Source organism: Dama dama, chromosome 12 (genome assembly GCF_033118175.1).
Source record: "Dama dama isolate Ldn47 chromosome 12, ASM3311817v1, whole genome shotgun sequence".
NCBI lineage: Eukaryota > Metazoa > Chordata > Mammalia > Artiodactyla > Cervidae > Dama > Dama dama.
In genome coordinates, this window is record NC_083692.1 from 27,917,649 (window position 1) to 27,937,972 (window position 20,324).

The 20,324-nt window shown below is 40.1% G+C and overlaps 1 protein-coding gene across 1 annotated transcript in view; it reads right to left on the reverse strand.

Annotated features, from left to right (window-relative positions):
* Positions 1–19,340, reverse strand: part of RHOJ (ras homolog family member J) — a 93,376-nt gene extending 74,036 nt beyond the window's left edge. Inside the window, exon 1 of the mRNA XM_061156923.1 lies at positions 18,692–19,340. Within this exon, the coding sequence (XP_061012906.1) occupies positions 18,692–18,935 (244 nt within the window). The 5' untranslated portion in view covers positions 18,936–19,340. The remainder of the gene's footprint in view (positions 1–18,691) is intronic.
* Between the last annotated feature and the right edge of the window lie 984 nt (positions 19,341–20,324).

Here is a 20,324-nt window from a genome sequence, read left to right on the forward strand (position 1 = left end):
AGAGCAGTGCTAACAATTTTTAATGGATGAATGGATCATTCTGTGGGTTGATTCTTCTCTTTTGTAAAACGCTTTACCTGGTGCTCTTTTTCTTTGGGTGATCTCCTTTTCTTTTTCTTTGAGTGACTTTCAGAGTCTGTGGGAGTAACCAGATGTTGGCTGTGAAAGTGCAGCTAAGTGTCTCTGTCAGTGCAATAGAAATTCTCTTCCTCATTTCATGGGAACAGCCCTCTAAAATGTTGGTGACATTGCAAAAGATAGGGAAGCTGAAGTAGTGATTTTAGATATCAAAACAATGTAGGTTTACTGGCTCCTTGTGACACCGAATGCAAATAAGATGTATTTTTCCATATGTGTTGGAAACTAATTTTTCCAAATTAGTTTTTTGGGTTAGTTGCTCAGTTGTGTCCAACTCTTTGTGACCCCATGGATTGTAGCCCGCCAGGCTCCTCTGTCCATGGAATTATCCAAGAAAGAATACTGGAGTGGGTTGCCATTCCCTTGTCCAGGGAATCTTCCCAACTCAGGGATCAAACCTGGGTCTCCCACATTTCAGGCAGATTCTTTACCATCTAAGCCACCAGGGAAGCCCCCAAATGTTGTGTGGATGTTTTGAAAGCCATGCATCTATTAATCTATGCTCCTAACCCCCTATCACTCCTTCCCCACCACCACAACCTCCACACTTGCACATCAGTTGAAATTTTGGAAATCTCTTGAGGACCCACATATATAAATAAACACAAAATGAAGTAATTTCTTTTACTGTGTAAATTATGAGACTTAAGGTTAATTGATGATGTGGTAGGGTCCACAATGACCCATGATCTCTTAAAGGTACACTTCAGGCTTTGTTCAAAACTTGGGAGCTTAAAATTTCTTCCTGTGTCCAGAAAAATCTAGATTACTTTGGAACAGAATGTCTTTTGTGAAACTGGAGTTCAATCTGTGGTAATTGGTGAGGTCATTAAATAGGATGTCACTCTTCTAGAGAAGCTTTTAATGTACTCACTGGTAGGAAGTGAGTGCAGCCGAAAAAATGCTTCAGGATGATTTGTAATCTACATTCTAAATCCTAGTAAGACTAGCATATCTGTTACAATGATAGAGTGTTCAGTGCTATAAAATACAGTGATCTATGGTAACCACTGGGACCAATATATCTCCTGTAATACCAAAGAATGTGTCAATTTAAGGACACATTAATTTCCCTAATAACAAGGGAAAAAACCTCAAAGATAGAGGTGATCAAAAACATTATTTAGTCTAGATTTCTACATCCTGTTAGGGTTGGCTGTACTTAACCATGTTGATGAGACACCCTTTACTACTAAAAAAATTACAAAAGCTACTTATTGGGTGCTGGCTAAAGATTTGAAATGAAAGTTGTTTGTGATTTCCTTGAAGTGAACTCATGAGAAGTAGTCTATTAAAAATGGGGAAAGAATAGTCAAACGTCTGTGAAAGGAGTTGAAAAGATCTGGCAATATATTGTCTGAGGACAAAAGGGATGAAAATTTCCTTGGTTTTCAAATATGTTAAAAGCCATTATTCTGAAGATGAAGATGAAGGTTGCTCCATCTTTTATAACTTGAGAGGAAATGGCTTTCATCTACAGCCTAAAAGATTCAGTTTATCTAAGGGGAGGACTTGGTAGGGAGAGTTATTAGGAGGGTAAGTGAATGAAATGAAGGGAACAACCTCCACGGCAAAGTTTATGACTGATATTGACACTTAAGATTTAACATTCACTCTGTCTTCCATGGGCTTCCCTAATGGCTGAGTGGTAAAGATTCTGCCTGCCACTGCAGGAGATGTGGGTTTTATCCCTGGGTCAGGAAGATCCCCTGGAAAAGGAAATGAAAACCTACTCCAGTATTCTTGCCTGGAAAATCCATGGACAGAGGAGCCTGGTGGGATACAGTCCATGGGGTCGCAAAAGAGGTGGACATGGTTCAGTGACTAGACAACAACATCAACTCTGTTTGGTTAAAAACATGTTTACTATTGAAAACTCTTAATGCTAGTATTTACTAGCTTGAACTATTGTAAATTTCATGTGAAATTCATTTTAGTTGAAGAAAGAAGCACTTAAGGCTCAGAGTGCATTTATCCAATAAGAGCAGAGAGGAGACTTGAGGAGAAAGAGCATAACCATTTTTTTCCAAATAACTTTTCTTATAACAAGTATAATGGGCCCCATTATTGATATGTATGTTCATGACTTTTCTTATCAGCTGAAAATTAGTATACTTTCTACTGAATGGTGACATTTTATAAACATCATTCACAGTTTTTAGGAAGTTTATACCTGGTATGCATTAAGGAGATTATTGACTTATTGCTTTTTTCTTTATTAATCTAATTACTTGAAAAAAGTTTTACAGTACATATTTTAGGGAATTAAATTTTTCTTTTTGCCTCTAGGATATAGCATCCAAAAAAACAAGAGATAGAACAGAAATCCTTAATATAATTAGGAAAAACAATTTTTGCCTAGTGAAATCACTCAACTCACAAGTTTGAAATTTGGCTTAAAGCAAAAGCTTTTGGATTTTTTTCCTAGAAGAATAAAATTGCTTTAGAAAGTTTTAAGCAAACCCAATATATTACCTTTTTTTTTTCTGACCATGCCATGCAGCATGTGGGATCTTAGATATTGAACCCGTGCCACCAGCATTGGAAGCAGAATCTCAACCACTGGACCACAGGAGAAGTCCCCTCAAGACACTATTTCTGAATGAATGATCATGATGTTTAGGATATATAGGATGAGGGAGGACCAAATTTTAACATAGAAAATTATCCTGACAGTTCATGTTGGGTGATGATTTCAGTATAATGCAGTGGTTAAAACTGTGGGATATTTGGATGTCATTCATTCATTCAGTCAGTCATTCAGTAGGCATTTCTGGTGTCCATTATATTGTAGGCTAATTCCAGGCACTGGGGACATAAGAATAATTGAGATAGAAAGAACCTTGCCTTCATGAAGTACACATTCTACAATGAGACAAGCAATGGATAAATGAATAACAAGTAAGATAATTACTACAGAGAAAATAAATAGGTGTTGAAGTGGTGGTCAATTAAATCAGGGTGGTTTGGTTTAGCCTCCTGAGGAGTTAATATTTGAGCTGACAGATTTTAACCCCAATTCTGCCACTTCCTGGTCCTGTGACATTGGAGTGATGACTTCTCTGACTTCCAGTTTTCTTCTCTATGAGATGAAGATATTACTACCAGAGAAAATATGAGGCTTAAAGAAGACAGCAAAGTAAAGGGCTTGGTGCATATTAAATAATAGCTAATTAACATTAATTAATTACTATTTGGGGCTTCCCAGGTGGCACAGTGGTAAAAATCTGCCTGTCAATGCAGGAGACACAAGAGAGGTGGTTCAATCCCTGGGTTGGGAAGATCCCCTGGAAGAGGAAATGGCAACCCACTCCAGTATCCTTGCCTGGAAAACTCCATGAACAGAGGAACCTGGTGGGCTACAGTCCATAGGGTGTCAAAGAGTCGGACAAAACCGAGCAACTGAACACACACAGACATAATTACTATTTTATTAATAAACCATAAATATTATTCCAAAAAGATTATGAAGCAATTTTTTTTTTTTCATTATGATACATTCTGCTCAGGCTACACAGAGAATTGTTTCTCTCTTGTTGGCAAGTTGAATCGCATTCTGAAGCCTGGCTGACTGATTTATATTAAAAACAGTGAGAGAGAGACTTGAAAGAGGTCCCCACGGGCAGGAGTGCTGGTCATTGTCCAGATAAGGGTGCCTAAGTCCCAGTTACCAAATTTCTGTCTCTCCCTGACTTTACCTCCTGTCTTTTTCAGAAACCAGATTCTAGCCCAAGTAAAAGCTTTTTTAGACTCTGAGAAATTGAATTTTAGGCAACTTTCCATTTTTGTTTTTTTTCCCCCTCGTTTTCTCCAAATATTAGGTCAAAGCACGAAGAAGAACAGAAAGATCTGCAGAGGGGAAACAGATGTTTATGTTCGTTTCACAACCACAGGGCTGGAGAGATATGGAAGAGCAAGAACTGCGTCCAGGACAGAGCTGCACCCAAACCTCCCAAGGATCCCAGGCTCTTTCCTGGGTTTAAAACTCCTTTGCTTCTTCCCATGACAGTAGGTGTTCTCTAAGCTTTCCTCAGGGCCCGCTCCGAAGGTCTCACAGTCGCGCTGACTAGCGTTTTGCACACAGCAGGCTCTGTGAACAGCGGTTCATGCTTCCTGGCTTTGCCAATCACGCCTGAGGCTTTGCTCTCAGCAGCTGGTGCCTGACGCACCCAAGTTTCCCTAATGAGCCTTCTTTCCGCTCTGTTTTACAACTCCCACTCTTCTCTGTTGTGAGTCTCCGAGGCTTTTCCCTTTCCTCCCAGGCACCTTCCCCCTCCCCCACCCCGCACTTTCTGATTTTCATCCTTGTGAATTTTTTCTTCCAAGGTCTGTCTGTGTCCCAGCCATGAGCACACATCTTTTTATAAAGGGCTCTGTTTCCTCATTTAGGAATTTGCCAGCTGTTTCTGAAAGGCTCTAAAGACCTCTTCTGTCTTATACAATTTCTTCTGTTAGAAACTAAGTCAACAAATGATATATATATATGTACTTATTCTCAACTAGCTTTTTACTGATTCAAAGTGTGAAAGTGAAAGTGTTAGTCGCTCAGTCTTGTCCGACTCTACAATCCCATGGACTGTAGCCCACCAGGCTTCTCTGTCCATGGAATTCTCCAGGCAGGAATACTGGAGTGGGTTGCCATGCCCTTCTCCAGGAGATCTTCCTGACCCAGGGATCAAACCTTGGTCTCCTGCATTGCAGGCAAATTGCTTACTGTCTGAGCCACCAGGAAAGCCCTTATAATGATTGATGGTTGGTTATAGAATTTTTCTTTTGATTTTTAGGCATCTTTATAGCATAAAGGATTTTCTGAACGTTCTAAATTATATTAGATTGAACCATATGAACTTATGATACCCAAATGATTTTGAACTACAAAATGATCATTTCATATGTTCACCTAATAAGAAATTCTTAGGCTGCTTGTTGAAATTTATATTTACAGCTCTTTCTCTGGTATAGAAGTTCTGGCAAGAACCAAAGAAATCTGCATTTTTTTTTTCCTTTTTAAATTGAAGTATAGTTTTCCTTTTTAAAATGGAAATATAATTGAAAATAATCTGTATATGTGCATCACAAATCTTGAATATTATTCCCTGTGTTATACAGGTAATTTTTGTTGCTTTTCTATTTTTGTATAGTAGTATATATCCATTAATCCTATACTTCTAATTTATCCTTCCCGCCACTGTCTTTCCCCTTTGGTAACCATAAGTTTTTTTTTGTCTGTGAGTATGCCTCTGTTTTGTACATAGATTCATATGTATTATTTTTTAGATTCCCTGTATAACTGATGTCATATAATATTTGTCTTTCTCTGTCTGACTTTCTTCACTTAGTATGTTATTCTCCAGATCCACCCATGTTTGCTGCAAATGGCAATATTTCATTCTTTTTTAATGACTGAGTAATATTCCACTGTGTGTGTGTGTGTGTGTGTGTGTGTGTGTGTGTGTGTGTGTGTGTGTACATACATACTATAAATACATAGTACATCTTCTTAAACCGGTCATCTGTTGATGAGCATTTGGGTCATTTCCATGATTTGGCTATTGTAAATAGTGTTACTATAAACATTTAGGAGCAAGTATCTTTTTGAATTGGACTTCATCTTTTCTGGATATATGCCAATGAGTGGGACTGCTGGACCACACGGTAGCTCTTTTTCTCCTTTTATTAAAAACAAAAAACCAAAAAAACTACCATATGATCCAGCTACCATATGTTCCAGCTACCATGTGAAGACATGGTTGTGAGAGCTGGACCATAAAGAAGGCAGAGCGCCAAAGAATTGATGCCTTTGAACTGTGGTGCTGGAGAAGACCCCTGAGAGTCCCTTGGACAGCAAGGGGATCAAACCAGTCAATCTTAAGGAATTTACTGAATACTCATTGGAAGGACTGATGCTGAAGCTGAAACTCCAGTATTTTGGTCATCTGATGCAAACAGCTGATGCATTGAAAAAGACCCTGATGCTGGAAAAGATTGAGGGCAGAAGAAGAGGGTATCAGAGGATGAGATGGCTGGATGGCCATGCAATGGACATGAACTTGGGCAAACTTTGGGAGATGGTGAGGGACAGAGAGGCCAGTGTGCTGCAGTCCATGTGGTCACAAAGGGGTGGACAAACTGGGAAACTGAACAACGACAACATGGTTGCTCTATATTTAGTTTTTAAAGGAACCTCCATATTGTTTTCCATAGTGGCTACACCAATTTGCAGAATCTGCATTTTTGACAAGCAGGTACTGGGAAAATTTGGGAAATACAGGTATTTCATTTGTAGTTGAATGAACATCTAAATACGATCCTTAGGGAAATTTGTATTGTTTATGAGTTTATTGTATTTGATGTAAGAAATTTCAGCTTAGCGAGTGTGATGATGATTACTAAGTGTTCATTGAAATATGTTCACTCTTTCTTTGGGCATATAGCTAACTTCTCTAAGTGTGGCCTAGGGTTTAACTTCTCTCCAAAGAAATATAAAGAGATGTCATGCCTGCCACTTGCAGACCTGGGCCAGATCACCACGCCTTGCCCTCCATATCCTCTCATATTCTGTTTAGATATAGAGCAACACGAAGTCCTACCCAACAGCAGAATCACATGAAGTCATATGAAGTCACGTAAAGTCTTTTGCTTCATATGCCCTCCACATAGCTATTGTTAATTTGAGAGCAACAGGCATTGGCTAGATGAGGCAGACAAAGTATTTTTAAGAAGTATGTCTAGGAAAGACTCACTTCAGTCTTGGATGTGGTTACTGGGTACTGAGAACTAACCGGAAACCTAATAAGTTCTTGAGAGAACTGCATTTCCAAAGAAACTCCAAACTTGGACTAAATGCTCTTATGACTATAAAAATAATGCTTGAGCCATGAAATTGCACAAGCAAGAGGCAGGCTGTGAAAGTTGTGTGACTCTTAAGAAAGACAGAGTCCCTGAGGCCCAACTCAGATGTGTGTCATGAAGGATAATGGAAGAGGAAGAAGAACTCCCCAGAGACCCAAGCTAGGGGAAGTTCAGAATAATGGACAAAGAAATTCCTCCTGGAGAACAACATAAGGGTCAGTTCAAGAAAGGTCTCCCACTGCTAGGTCAGGGAGTCTTCCCAACATTTGCTATCTGGATTCTGTTATTGCTACATTTCTCCTATTCTTTTCTTTTCTGAAAGGGGATTTGGGTATTTTGGTTATCCCATCTCTTCTATCATTGGCTAACTGTATATATGGGGGAGATAATGAGTCGTCTACTGACCACAGGAACCATGTCTCCATCAAATGGAAAGGACCAGGCATCACTTGCAGATGGTAGATTTCAACCTGCTTCACTGAAATATTGGACTCTGTGATCCCTCTTGAGAAAAATTTTGTTTTACACGTAGGAAAAAATGTGCAGGAATATTTGGTGGCTAGAGAGTTTGATGCAAACAGAGATGGCTAGATTCCATTAAAATTCATTCTTCCCCCTTCTGGGCACATAGGTGGGTTTGTTTTTATTTCCCAGCTTCCCTTATACATAGGTGTGGCCTCATGACTAAGTTATCTGCTCTGGAGTTTGACTGGAAATGATGTCTGTCACTTCCAGGCCTGGTAGATAAAACTTTCCATGCAAGCCTCTCCACCATGCTCTTTCTCAGTAGTCTGGTTGGATGGGAGATCTTAAGGAATGGTGGGATCACAAGATGCAAAGAACCTGTGTCCCTAAATAACTAAATGAAGGAAAGTTGCCCAACTGACATGAATACCTATTCAGGACCATAAATTAGCAAGGTGTTAATCCCTTACATGTTTGGGTCTATTTGTTAGAACAGGTTAGCATATCCTAACTAACAGTGACTTTCTGATTAATGTTATTAGCTCTAAACCTACACACTGCTTACATTGTTTATTTACTGTTTCATGGCCTCCGCTTACTTCATTACAAGTTATTTAACCTTAGCAAATTGGTTAATAACTTTGAGACTTGGTTTCCTTATCAGTCAAATTTAGGAAAATTAATACCTCATAGGATCATTTATGAGGATACAATGAATTGATGTATGAAAACATCTCAAAATATGCTCATAGCAAGGACTTTGTAAGTGTGTAGCTATTGTTATTGTTGTTAGTACATATTCTAGTAGCATCTGGGTTTTGCAATTAAATAGTACCACACTGCTTGTAGGATTACACGTGGCCATAATGAAATTCAAACTGAGACTGCGAATGAGGAACATCATAAATAAAAGCTGTATTGTGAACCAATACAAAACGCTGAATGAATACACATGAATAGGTCCTTTTGTCTGGTGAGAATTAGGCACATCCAAAAAGTTGGTGGACTTCAGAGTATTCAGGAACGATGCCAGGCCACTCAGTGATTCACAGTGGGTCCCTACTGAGTTCACGGTGGAATTTATCTTGACTGAGTTATACTCAGAAAATTAACTGTTTGGATTCTGCCAACTAACCAAGGGATGGCCTTGATTTTTGTTTGTGGGAAACTAAAATTTCAGTCTTATTAGAACCTGTGTCTATACACAGAGGGTAGGACCTCTGTAGATCCTTGTGATCTTGTGCTCAGACTTGGTGAGCGAGATGATTTCTGTTGAGTTTTCATACCTGTCCTTTCCTCAGAGGCCTCAGTTGAGTTGCCCACCTTTCTGTTGCCTTTGTGGAATAGGCCAACTACATTCCAAAACAAAGATATCCAAGGTACTGGGCCATCACTGAGCCAAGTTTTCTCTTTGCCCCACAACAAGAGGGCATGATGGTAAATTCAGAAAATGCCATCCTGGAGATGAAGTACTGATTTCCTGAAGCCCAACCTTGTTGGCCAATCAGTAGTAAACTTTATGAAGGCTTTCCTAGGTTGGGCAGTCAAAGGAGCCAGGCCGTGTGGAACTAAAAGTCTTGGTCACAGGGAGTCTGTCCACTGAAGCCTGCATTGGTCATAGGCCTTGGTTTGTTGCCAGCTAAATCTGGAATGCAGGAGGGTTATGAACTGCAGATGTAGTTTCTAATCCCAGGAGCATGACTTTTCTTGGGTCACAGATACTTAATTCTCTTTTTCCCTCTTCTATTCTTTCTTAGTCCTAAGAGATGACACTCACAGTTTACTCCTCTGCAGTATGCTTTGGCTTTCCGAGTGTAATTTCCACCCCTGAACCTCTGAATGTGCTTGTGCTCATAGGCATCACAGTGTAGACTGTGGAAGGAGCTATCTATACAATTCCTATTACTGTACCTTTGATGTGGCCTCCAAGAGTCCAGAAAAAACATCAGACACTCATTGCACTATCACACTGCCTCGCAAAGAGATATTGGAGTGTGGAATACTTATGAGATATTGGGCTTTTGAGCATCATGTTGGGTTTTTGAACAGAGAGATTTGACTGGCTCATTCTTGTCTCCTCTTTCACATACTTCTTTTATATTTTTGCCTAAGGTTAAAAGCCTGGTGATTTATTTTATCGTCCCATGAGAGGTGTTTTAGGTTTTCTTTTGGCTTACAAAAAATGAATCTCATCCATTCTCCAGAGGCTCTCGGGTATCTTTAGAAAGAAAAAAAGAGAAACTCCTGAGTAAATATTCCCAAAGGGGCAGAACTGTGTCATAACACTGTATAGGCCCAGGGCTTTGTTTTAGTCACTCTTTATTATTTTATTTTTTTCCTTCTGGATTGGACATAGTTTCCTCCCAATGATCTGGCCATTAGGGTTATGATGGAGTCTACCTTGGACCAATCATCATTTAATTAGGTGGAAAAAGTTTAGAATTGACTTTCAGCTCTCTGTGAAAACAACATCCTTTTACATCTCACTCAGCTGATAGAGCAAATAGCTGTTTTCCCCTTTTCCACAAATTGTGTTAATTTCCTGCATAGGCAGCCTAGGTTTGCAAGTAGTGACAACATAAATTTTTTAAACACAGGTGGTTTTCCTAGAGAGATGGGTGATTGGCGGAAGAGCCACAGACATGACTGATTCTCATACAGAGGATAAATGAAATGGTGAATGAGGTATGTCAGGCAGAGGCTTTAACTTGAATGGGATTCTTTTATGCAGCCACACACATCAACAGACAAACCACAAACATGATCCAACTCAACTTACAATCTAACTAAACTAGAAATGCAAGTGTTATCCTTATGACATATGTGGTGTGAAACATTAATTGATACTATTTTATCAGTGAGACATCTGCCACAAAACTCAAAGCTGAAGATAAGATGAAGCCAGGATGGGAGAAGAAATACGGTTATTCTGTGATAAGCTGTGAAGTCTCTAAAGGTTGTTAGGACACCTCGAGTCATCCTTAGGAGTAGGAAACAGTGCTCAGAGATGTTTCTTAGGCATATTTGGGGACTTTTTAATCTTCCTTTAACTGCCCCCAGTTTTTAGACCTAGCTCTTAGTTAAACTTGGAGTTACTCCAGAATATGCTCTTTTATAAAGAACTACAAATGAGTGGGCCACTCAAAATTTATGTAAACTTTTAAATATAATGTAAATGGAGGAATTTGAGTGCATCCTGTCTGTTTCCAAATGAAATTTATGCATTGAATACATTGGGCTTCCCTGGTGGCTCAGCTGGTAAAGAATCTGCCTGCAATGTGGTAGACCCAGTTTTGATCGTTAGGTTGGGAAGACCCCCTGGAGAAGGAAATGAAAACGCACTCCAGTATTCTTTCCTGGAGAATTCCATGGATAAAGAAGGCTGGCAGGCTACAGTCCATGCAGTTGCAAAGAATCGGACATGACTGAGCAAATAGACATGACATTGGCCCATTAGATCAAGAAAATTCAATGCTGTATTATAATTTCAGTAGAGATAAAATGATTATTTAAAATGTGAACAAACTAGTTCAAAAATATAATATATTTAATAAATATTTTATATGTTCCTTCCTAAAGAGACATCTATTGAACTGACAATTTGTTCATTTATTCAAAGTTTATTCAAAGTTTTAATGGACCAGGAATTTGTCTCAGCACAGGAGGAATAAGATGATTAAGACATTCTAATTCATTAATTCAGTAACTGTCTATTTAGAGTACACTGGATTTTGAGTTCTATTTTAGAAGATGGAGATAGAGCAGTGAACAAGACAAAGCCCTTGCCCTCATGGAGTTTACATTCCAACGTAGGATAAAAATAGTAAGCAAACAAATATAAGTATAATGTCAAGTAGTGTTAAATCTTATGAAGAAAGATGAAGCAGGATAAAAAGTTAAAGAGTGACTCTGTAGGCATGTGTGTTTGTGTTTGTGTGTGTGAATGCATTAAACATTGTGATCAGCTGAGACTGAGGGGGATCTGGAGGGAATAAGGTTAGGTTGGGGGAAGAGCAAGAACATAATCTTCAAGCAAAGGAGTTTGGTGTGGCTGAAGAACATCAAGATGGCTGATGTGGCTCAAGCAAAACTACTGCAGAGCAGAGTGTTAGGACTGGAGGTTGGAGAGACAACAGGGCCCAAGTCATGGAGTGCCTTGGGGACTGTGATAAATGATGGAGTCTTAGGGGGAAGGGAAATGATTGGTGGATTTGGGGCTGTGGGTAGTCCCTCTGTGAAAAACTGACTGGAGGGGGCCAGACTGGAAGCAGGGATCTGGGAAGTGATTATAGCAGTTTGGATGAGAAGTGATGGTGGCGTGGACAAGAATGAAAGCAGAGGAGTGGTGCGAAGTGATGAGGCTTGAGCTGTATTATGAATGCTGACCTGATTCGTAGTAGGAAGGGGTAATAACTAGTGGTTTGGCTGGAGAGAGATGGAGGGTACTGTCAAAAGGAGAAAGGAGTTAAGGATAATACCAAAGCTTTTGTTCTGAGCAACTGGGTGGAAAATGGTAATCATATACTTCTACTGGGAACACTAGGGGAGGAGTAGATTGGGAGAATTAAAAAAAATTCTGCTTTGGACAGGTTAAGTTTGAGATATCTATTAGATATCCAGATGAACAGTTGGGTATATGACTCTGAGTCAGGGTATTTTGTGTGTGTGTGTGTGTGTGTGTGTGTGTGTGTGGTAGAGATATACATTTTGGAGTTATCAGTGTATAAATAGTATTTAAGTCCATGAGACTAGATACAATCAACCTGGGCACAGATAGAGAAGAGTATGGAGAGACTGAATATTATAGTATGCTGATGTAGAGTGGTAGGGAAGAGATGGAGAAGACAGCAGGGGAGATAAGAGAGAGCATTGCCATCGAGGGGAATAAAAACTAGGAGAATGTTATATCTCAGGAACCAAGGAAGTGTTTCAAGAAGGAGAGTATAAGCCATAAGAAAAGCCTCCAAGAGACCAAGTAAGATGAAGACTGAGAGTCTTTTTCTCCTTTTTGGCCACACTACAGCTTTTGGGATCTTAGTTCCCTGACCAGGGTTTGAACCTGGGTCCTTGTCAGTGAGAGCTTGGAGTCGTAACTCCTGGACCATCAAGGAAGTCCCAATAACATAGAATAGAACACTGGTTTTGATAAGACAGGACCCTTTCTTTCAGGAGCTTATAGTATAGTGGCAGTGGGGAAGTAAGGAAATCAAGCAAATTGCTGTCAACTGTGAAAGTTGTGTTCTAGCAATGTTGACACATTTCTGGACATGGGTTGAAAAAGGAACAAGGAATTTTCCTTGGGGAGTCAAGGAAAGCTACATTGAGCAGATGTACCTTTTTTTTTTTTTGGCAGATGTACTTTTGGATTCTGGTAGGTAGGAGGGAGGGAAAACAACCAAGATTCATAAAACTTAAAAACATTTCTTTTCTCGTTGGTTGTTGATTTTTTTACAATCACTCGTGCAAAACTACTATTTCCTCTCAAGTGAATATCCAGCTACAATTACTCCATGTAGACATATTTATTAATTATCAGTAAACATGATGACTATATTATAAGGACAATATACACATTCAATCATACCCTGTTCCATTTGGAGGACACTCTTGTAATGATATTCTTCCTGGCTGTAGCCTTTATCTTTTAATTATACTTTAATTCCCTTTCACAGCTGTGTTCAAGTATAGAGACCATATTCTTTTTTTTTTAATTGAAGTATAGTTGATTTACAACATTGTGTTAATTTCTGCTATACAGCAAAGTGATTTAGTTATATGTGTGTGTGTGTACATATATATATATATATATATATAAATTTTTAAAAATTCTTTTCCATTATGGTTTTTCACAGGATATTGAATGTAATTCCCCATGCCATGCAGCAAGACCTTGTTTATTCTTTGTGTATATAAGATTTTGTTGTTCAGTCGCTAAGTTGTGTCTGACTCTTTGTGACCCCATGGACTGACCCCATGGACTGACCCCATTCACACCAGGCTTCCCCATCCTTCACACTCTCCCGGAATTTGCTCAAATTCATGTCCATTGAATTGGTGATGCTATCTAACTGTCTCATCCCTATGCTTAATCATAGTAGCTGCTATGTACCTAACACTTAAAACCATATGTAAGACACTGTTCTAAGAACTATATGTATTAATTTATTTTGTTCTCATGACATTAATATCTCTACTGTCCCTTTAAAAGATTCATGACAACTGAGGCACAGAGAAGTCGAGCAACTAACTTAAGGCCACACAGTAATGGCAGAGTCAGTATTAGAATTGGGCTGTCTGGCTTCAGAGCTCACTACTTTGAGCAGTGTGCTAATGTGACCATACTATTATATCTTTACCTTTCTAAGATAGTTAGTTGTTAGGGAAAAATCTCTGCAGCTCATGAAATTCTCCAGGCCAGAATACTGGAGTGGACAGCTTTTCCCTTCTCCAGGGAATCTTCCCAAACCAGGAATCGAACCCAGTCTCCTACATTGCAGGCGGATTCTTTACCAGCGGAACCAGAAGGGAAGCCCTTTCACTTCTTTAAGGGATAGCCTCTCTTTGACTTGAATTTTTCTGAATTTCTTGACTTCAGTTTTCCAAAGACTCAGTAAACGTTGCAGGTTGTCACTGCAGAATGAGCCAGTAGGACTCAGGGACTAGATATCAAATACTTCTCCACGAAGAGATCATGAGTGGATTCTCACATGACTGTGTCAGGGTTTACATTCAATCAGTTCATACATGAAGAGGATGGTGGTAAAGAGAGTTACGGTCTTTGTGGTGGAGAAGATCCCTCTACTGATGAAAATGTTGACTTCATTGGGCTTCTACAAGTATATGGCCCATATTGTTATTTCCCTTAAAGATGTGAGATACTGTGTACTTAAAAAAGGTACGAAGTGTAAAAGCAACAATGTTTGGGAGTGCCTACTATGAGCAGAAGAACTGCACAGACTGTACAAAAAAGATCTTCACGACCCAGGTAATCACGATGGTGTGACCACTCATCTAGAGCCAGACATCCTGGAATGTGAAGTCAAGTGGGCCTTAGGAAGCATCACTACGAACAAAGCTAGTAGAGGTGATAGAATTCCAGTTGAGCTATTTCAAATCCTAAAAGATGATGCTGTGAAAGTGCTGCACTCAATATGTCAGCAAATCTGGAAAACTCAGCAGTGGCCACAGGACTGGAAAGGATCAGTTTTCATTCCAATCCCAAAGAAAGGCAATGGCAAAGAATGCTCCAACTACCGCACAATTGGACTCATTTCACACACTAGCAGTGTAATGCTCAAAATTTTCCAAGCCAGCCTTCAGCAATACATGAACCGTGAACTTCCAGATGTTCAAGCTGGTTTTAGAAAAGGCAGAGGAACCAGAGATCAAATTGCCAACATCTGCTGGATCATCAAAAAAGCAAGAGAGTTCCAGGAAAATGTCTATTTCTGCTTTATTGACTATGCTAAAGCCTATGTGTGAATCATAATAAACTATGAAAAATTCTGAAAGAGGCAGGAATACCAGACCACCTGACCTGTCTCTTGAGAAACCTGTATTCAGGTCAGGAAGCAACAGTTAGAACTGGACATGGAACAACAGACTGGTTCCAAACAGGAAAAGGAGTATGTCAAGGCTGTATATTGTCACCCTGCTTATTTAACTTATATGCAGAGTACATCATGAGAAACGCTGGGCTAGAAGAAGCACAAGCTGGAATCAAGATTGCCAGGAGAAATATCAATAACCTCAGATATGCAGATGACACCACCCTTATGGCAGAAAGTGAAGAAGAACTAAAGAGCCTCTTGATGAAAGTGAAAGAGGAGAGTGAAAGTGTTGGCTTAAAGCTCAATATTCAGAAAACTAAGATCATGGCATCTGGTCCCATCACTTCATGGCAGATAGATGGGGAAACAGTAGAAACAGTGGCAGACTTTATTTTTTTGGGCTCCAAAATCACTGCAGATGGTGATTGCAGCCATGAAATTAAAAGACGCTTACTCCTTGGAAGGAAAGTTATGACCAACCTAGATAGCATATTAAAAAGCAGAGACATTACTTTGCCAACAAAGGTCTGTATAGTCAAGGCTATGGTTTTTCCAGTAGTCATATATGTATGTGAGTGTTGGACTATAAAGAAAGCTGAGCACTGAACAATTGATGCTTTTGAACTGTGGTGTTGGAGAAGATTCTTGAGAGTCCCTTGGACTGCAAGGAGATCCAATGAGTCCATCCTAAAAGAGATCAGTCTTGGGTGTCCATTGGAAGGACTGATGTTGAAGCTGAAACTCCAATACTTTGGCCACCTGATGTGAAGAGCTGACTCATTTGAAAAGACCCTGATGCTGGGAAAGATTGAGGGCAGGATAAGAAGGGGACGACAGAGGATGAGATGGCTGGATGGCATCACCGACTCAACGGACGTGAGTTTGGATAAACTCCGGGAGTTGGTGATGGACAGGGAGGCCTGGCGTGCTGCTGTTCATGGGGTCACAAAGAGTTGGACATGACTGAACGACTGAACTGAACTGAACTATGAGCAAAATATTGCTTTGGGAATAGTGGCTGTGTATCTTGAGAGCTAAAACAAGGAATAGCCAAAATCTAGGTGCTTTAATGCTCAAATAACAGCAAGTATGTATACAACTGCAACAAAATAATTTGTCCTTGGTGAAATCTAGTGGTGATCCAGCCTTTGTTTGTTCTCTGATGTTTTTTATATGCTGATTTTACCTCTAAAGATAATTTTATCATTGTTCTTTCTGACACTGTGCTGTAATTGGTTCACCCAAAAGTTGGAGATGGGATATGTAATTTAAAAAATTATTTATTTACTTATTTCAATTTTGGCTGCATTGGTTCTTAGTTGCAGCATGTGGGATCTTTCAGCGCAGCTTGCGGTCCCTCTAGTTGTGGCACATGGGCTTATTTGGCCACAGCATGTGAGATCTTAGCTCCCCAACCAGTGAGTCCCCTTCATTCCAAGGCAGACTCTTAACCACTGAACCACTAGGGAAGTCCCATGAATATGCAATTTTTTAAAGCACTCGAAACTTGTGGGTTCTATTTTTTTTGTTGTTAGTAGTTTTTGAGATTAGGTAGTCCTTTGGACTGCAAGGAGATCAAACCAGTCAATCCTAAAGAAAAAGAACCCTGAATATTCATTGGAAGGACTGATGCTGAAAGTGAAGCTCTGATACTCTGGCCACCTGATGCCAAGAACCAACTCATTGGAAAAGACCCTGGTGCTGGGAAAGATTGAGGGCAGGAGGAGTAGGGGACACCAGAGGATAAGATGGTTGGATGGCATCATTGACTCAATGGACATGAATCTGAGCAAACTCCAGGAAATAGTGAAAGACAGGGAAGCCTGGTATGCTGCAGTCCAAGAGGTCACAAAGAGTTGGACAAGACTTAGTGACTGAACAACAACAGCAATCTGCCAGTTCCCTAGCCTGGTGGAAAGAGAATGTAGAATAAATAACCTTTGCTAAGATGTTTACAGGTCAAGATCCTAATAATTTTCTTAAGTTGCAGACCTAATCTTACAATTAGATTTTTTTCCCCCCTCAGGATGAAAGTCTATGTGCACTTCTCTTGTTTCTGTTTTCTTTAAAAGGTTCTTCTCTGGGCATGTATGTGTGTGTCTGCTTAGTCGCTCAGTCATGTCTGACTCTTTGTGACCCCATGGACTGTAGCCCACCAGGCTTGTCTGTCCATGGGGTTTCCCAGGCAAAAATACTGGCGTGGGTTGCCATTCTCTTCTCCAGGGGATTTTCCCAATCCAGGGATCAAACCCAGGTCTCCCACATGCAAGCAGATTCTTTACCGTCTGAGCCACCAGGGAAACCCTTCTCTGGGCACAGCCACTATAATTTCAGAAAAGCTTAAGGGAATTAGCATTCAAATTTGCTCTTAATTTCTACAAATATAGAAAAAGCTGCTAGAGAATGGATACTATTTTCACTGTGGTTTTCTCCCTGTCTGCTATGTAATAGTGTCATAAATCAGGTACATCTAGCAGGAGGAGGAGACGCAGGTGATTAGTTCTGGAAAAGAAGCTACTTCCTACAGAAAGGATTTCAAATAGCCCCACAGCAAAGCCAGCACTCAAACAGGTTTCCTGTGGGCTATTTCCCCTCCGCTGCCCTGGACCCAAAGCCAAAGTGAAGAAGAGAAATTTCCCTATCACAAAATCTCAAATCTCTGGTAACTCAAGCTGATTTTATAGTGATCAAACAGTTCATCATATTCCAAAAAGTTATAAAAACTAGGCTATTGTAAATTGAAGCATTTTATGAATTTGCTTTTAAGAAGTTTAATAGGATTTACTTTAGAGATTAAGAGAAAAATGAGAGTCAAAGTGGAAAAAATTAGATAAGCGATCGCATGACAAACTGGAACACTCAATATAACCAAAAGAATTAAGTTGTAACTACAGTATCTTAACTGTCAGACTTTAAAATATCTTATGCCATATTTTGTGCTTTGGGGACATATGTTGAAATAATTAAGAAATTTTATATTAATCTTTAGTTTTACTTTTAAAACATATTGATTAAAAACTTCTCTTTTAATCAAAATACAGATTGCCTAACAGATATTTAAAATCTTTGAATAGTTTTTCTTCCATCTACTTCCACAGGAAAATGAAACTACATCAGGATAGCACCAATCGTTAAGGAAAAATGAATGTTCTATTGCTACTAATTTAAGCATTTCATTTATAAATGGCATGGGTGAATATATGAGAAGTGGCAAGAAAACTTCTTTCACCGGTTGTGTAACTAGTGGGTTTTTATTTTTTTTTTTGTAAAAGAGAATTGTGACGTACCACATTGTTAATCAGCTATACCCCAATACAAAATAAAAAGTTAAAAAGAATTGTGATGCAATTACACTACATTTTATAATGTTCACATTAAAGAAAGTTGATGAATCTTCAGACAATATTAAGTAACATCTCTAGCCCCAAAGTCTAGAGGGCAGTTCAGGGTATTTCCCCAGCATTATTCATTTGGTTAAAGTGAAGAAAAGTGTTACAATAAAAGTGATACACAAGTTGTTGTAACAACAGCAAAGACCTCGGTTGCTGTGATGCCCAGCTACCTGGCTTCCGCCAGGCCTGCACCCAGCACTGACAATGGAGATAAGCCAGGCCCCTCTGAAGCAGGGATGTCACCTCCCACACCGTGTGTCCCGTACGCAGGGGAGGGTTTCCCCCTTTTCTTACCTGCGTAGTGATCGAACACAGTGGGCACGTATTCCTCGGGGAAGGCGTCGTTGGCGTAGCTCATCAGCAGGCAGGTCTTGCCCACGGCGCCGTCCCCCACCACCACACACTTGAGCATCTTTTTCTCCTCGTGGCCGCCGCAGCCGCAGCTGCTCTCATTTCCCTCCTGGCAGTTCATGCTCGCGGCTCCAGCTGCCGTGTCTGTGCTGTGGTTGTTGCTTCTCCCGCTTCTTCCAAAGCCCATGAAGCCCGCGGCAGGCTTGAGATCACTCTGCCTTACTTGGGGTGACTGGGATCCTGCGGACTCGTCCGAGGTGGCTGGCACATGCCCTCTCACTTACCATACTGATCGGGACAGGTAAGGCACTGGGGAGAGTGATTAAAAGCATCTGTCCCTTTCCCCTATCAGTTCAAGTTAAGAAATCCTCATCTTCACTGAATTCTAGGGGTTTCCTGGGAGTCTAGAAATTTCAACAGCTGGAGGGTTTTACTCTGGTCCCCTGTTCTCCAAGCCTGACTGAAGACACTGTGGAATTCTGCTAAATCTTCCCCATTTTCCACTTCACATCTAACATGGAGGAAAGCTGGGCTTTTTTAATGGAGTTTTTCCTTGCTTCCTCCAGCTTGCCGAGTGTCAGGAAATCATGGGTTTCCTGCTGCATTCCATATTAGGATCAGTGGGCTGGAGAAGGCTGCAACAATGGGAGCTCTGTGTGTGTGTGTTTGTATTTCTGGGGAACGCTGCCAGGACATGGAGTGGGAAAACACTAGGGGTCCCACTGCAGACTCAAGCTGTCAGACTTCCTGTTTCATCCAGGGCTGGGGAGCCTGTTTGCCTGTGGCTGGCTGGGAAGAGGCTGACGAAAGGATGAAAACCCCGGAGTACTGTCTGCCACAGAAACACAGGGAACCACACCAGCCGTTGGAGGATAATATATGACATCATTCCTCACTGAGTCACCAGTTAAAAGCTCTGCAAATTAAAACTGGACAGTTATTCACATACTTAAATGAGAAACCGCAAGAAATTTGTCCTGGCAATAAAGAAGAAAACCTTCCAGAGTTTCATTGTTTCAAAGGGAAACGTTCTTGTAGATTGTTAGGTTTAAGATGTGTGATCAGGTTTATAAGCTGCCACATTTGAGCTCAACACTCGTACGTGTATTCTAGACACAAACATTTTTATGATTGTAGCACATAAGAGATCAATCAGATGTGGGATGTTTGCATCTCCTTATTAGCGAATAAACACACATGTCTTGGCTCACCCTTACTTTTGGAAATGAGAGTGTGTGGGACAGCTTTATTGGTTTGTTTCAGGTCTCCAAATGCTGCTTTTTCTTGAACAGTTCCATTTTTAATTTAGTCTTCTCCCCTTGGTCAGCCTGGTCCTCTTCAATTATAAAGGAGCCATTGGCACCTAATTTATTTGTCTGTTGGGTCACTCAAAACGAAGCCCCTTTGAAGCACTGAGTGTGATTAATGTCCTCAGTCTTAGAAAAGAAGTGGAACTCTGCAAGTGTTTCTGACAAATGGGTCAAGTACGTTTTTGACACAGGAACTGTGTGTTTCTTTGAGATTTTTGAGAATTGGTTTTAAGAATTCAGATTATCCAATTGATTTGAGGTGTTTT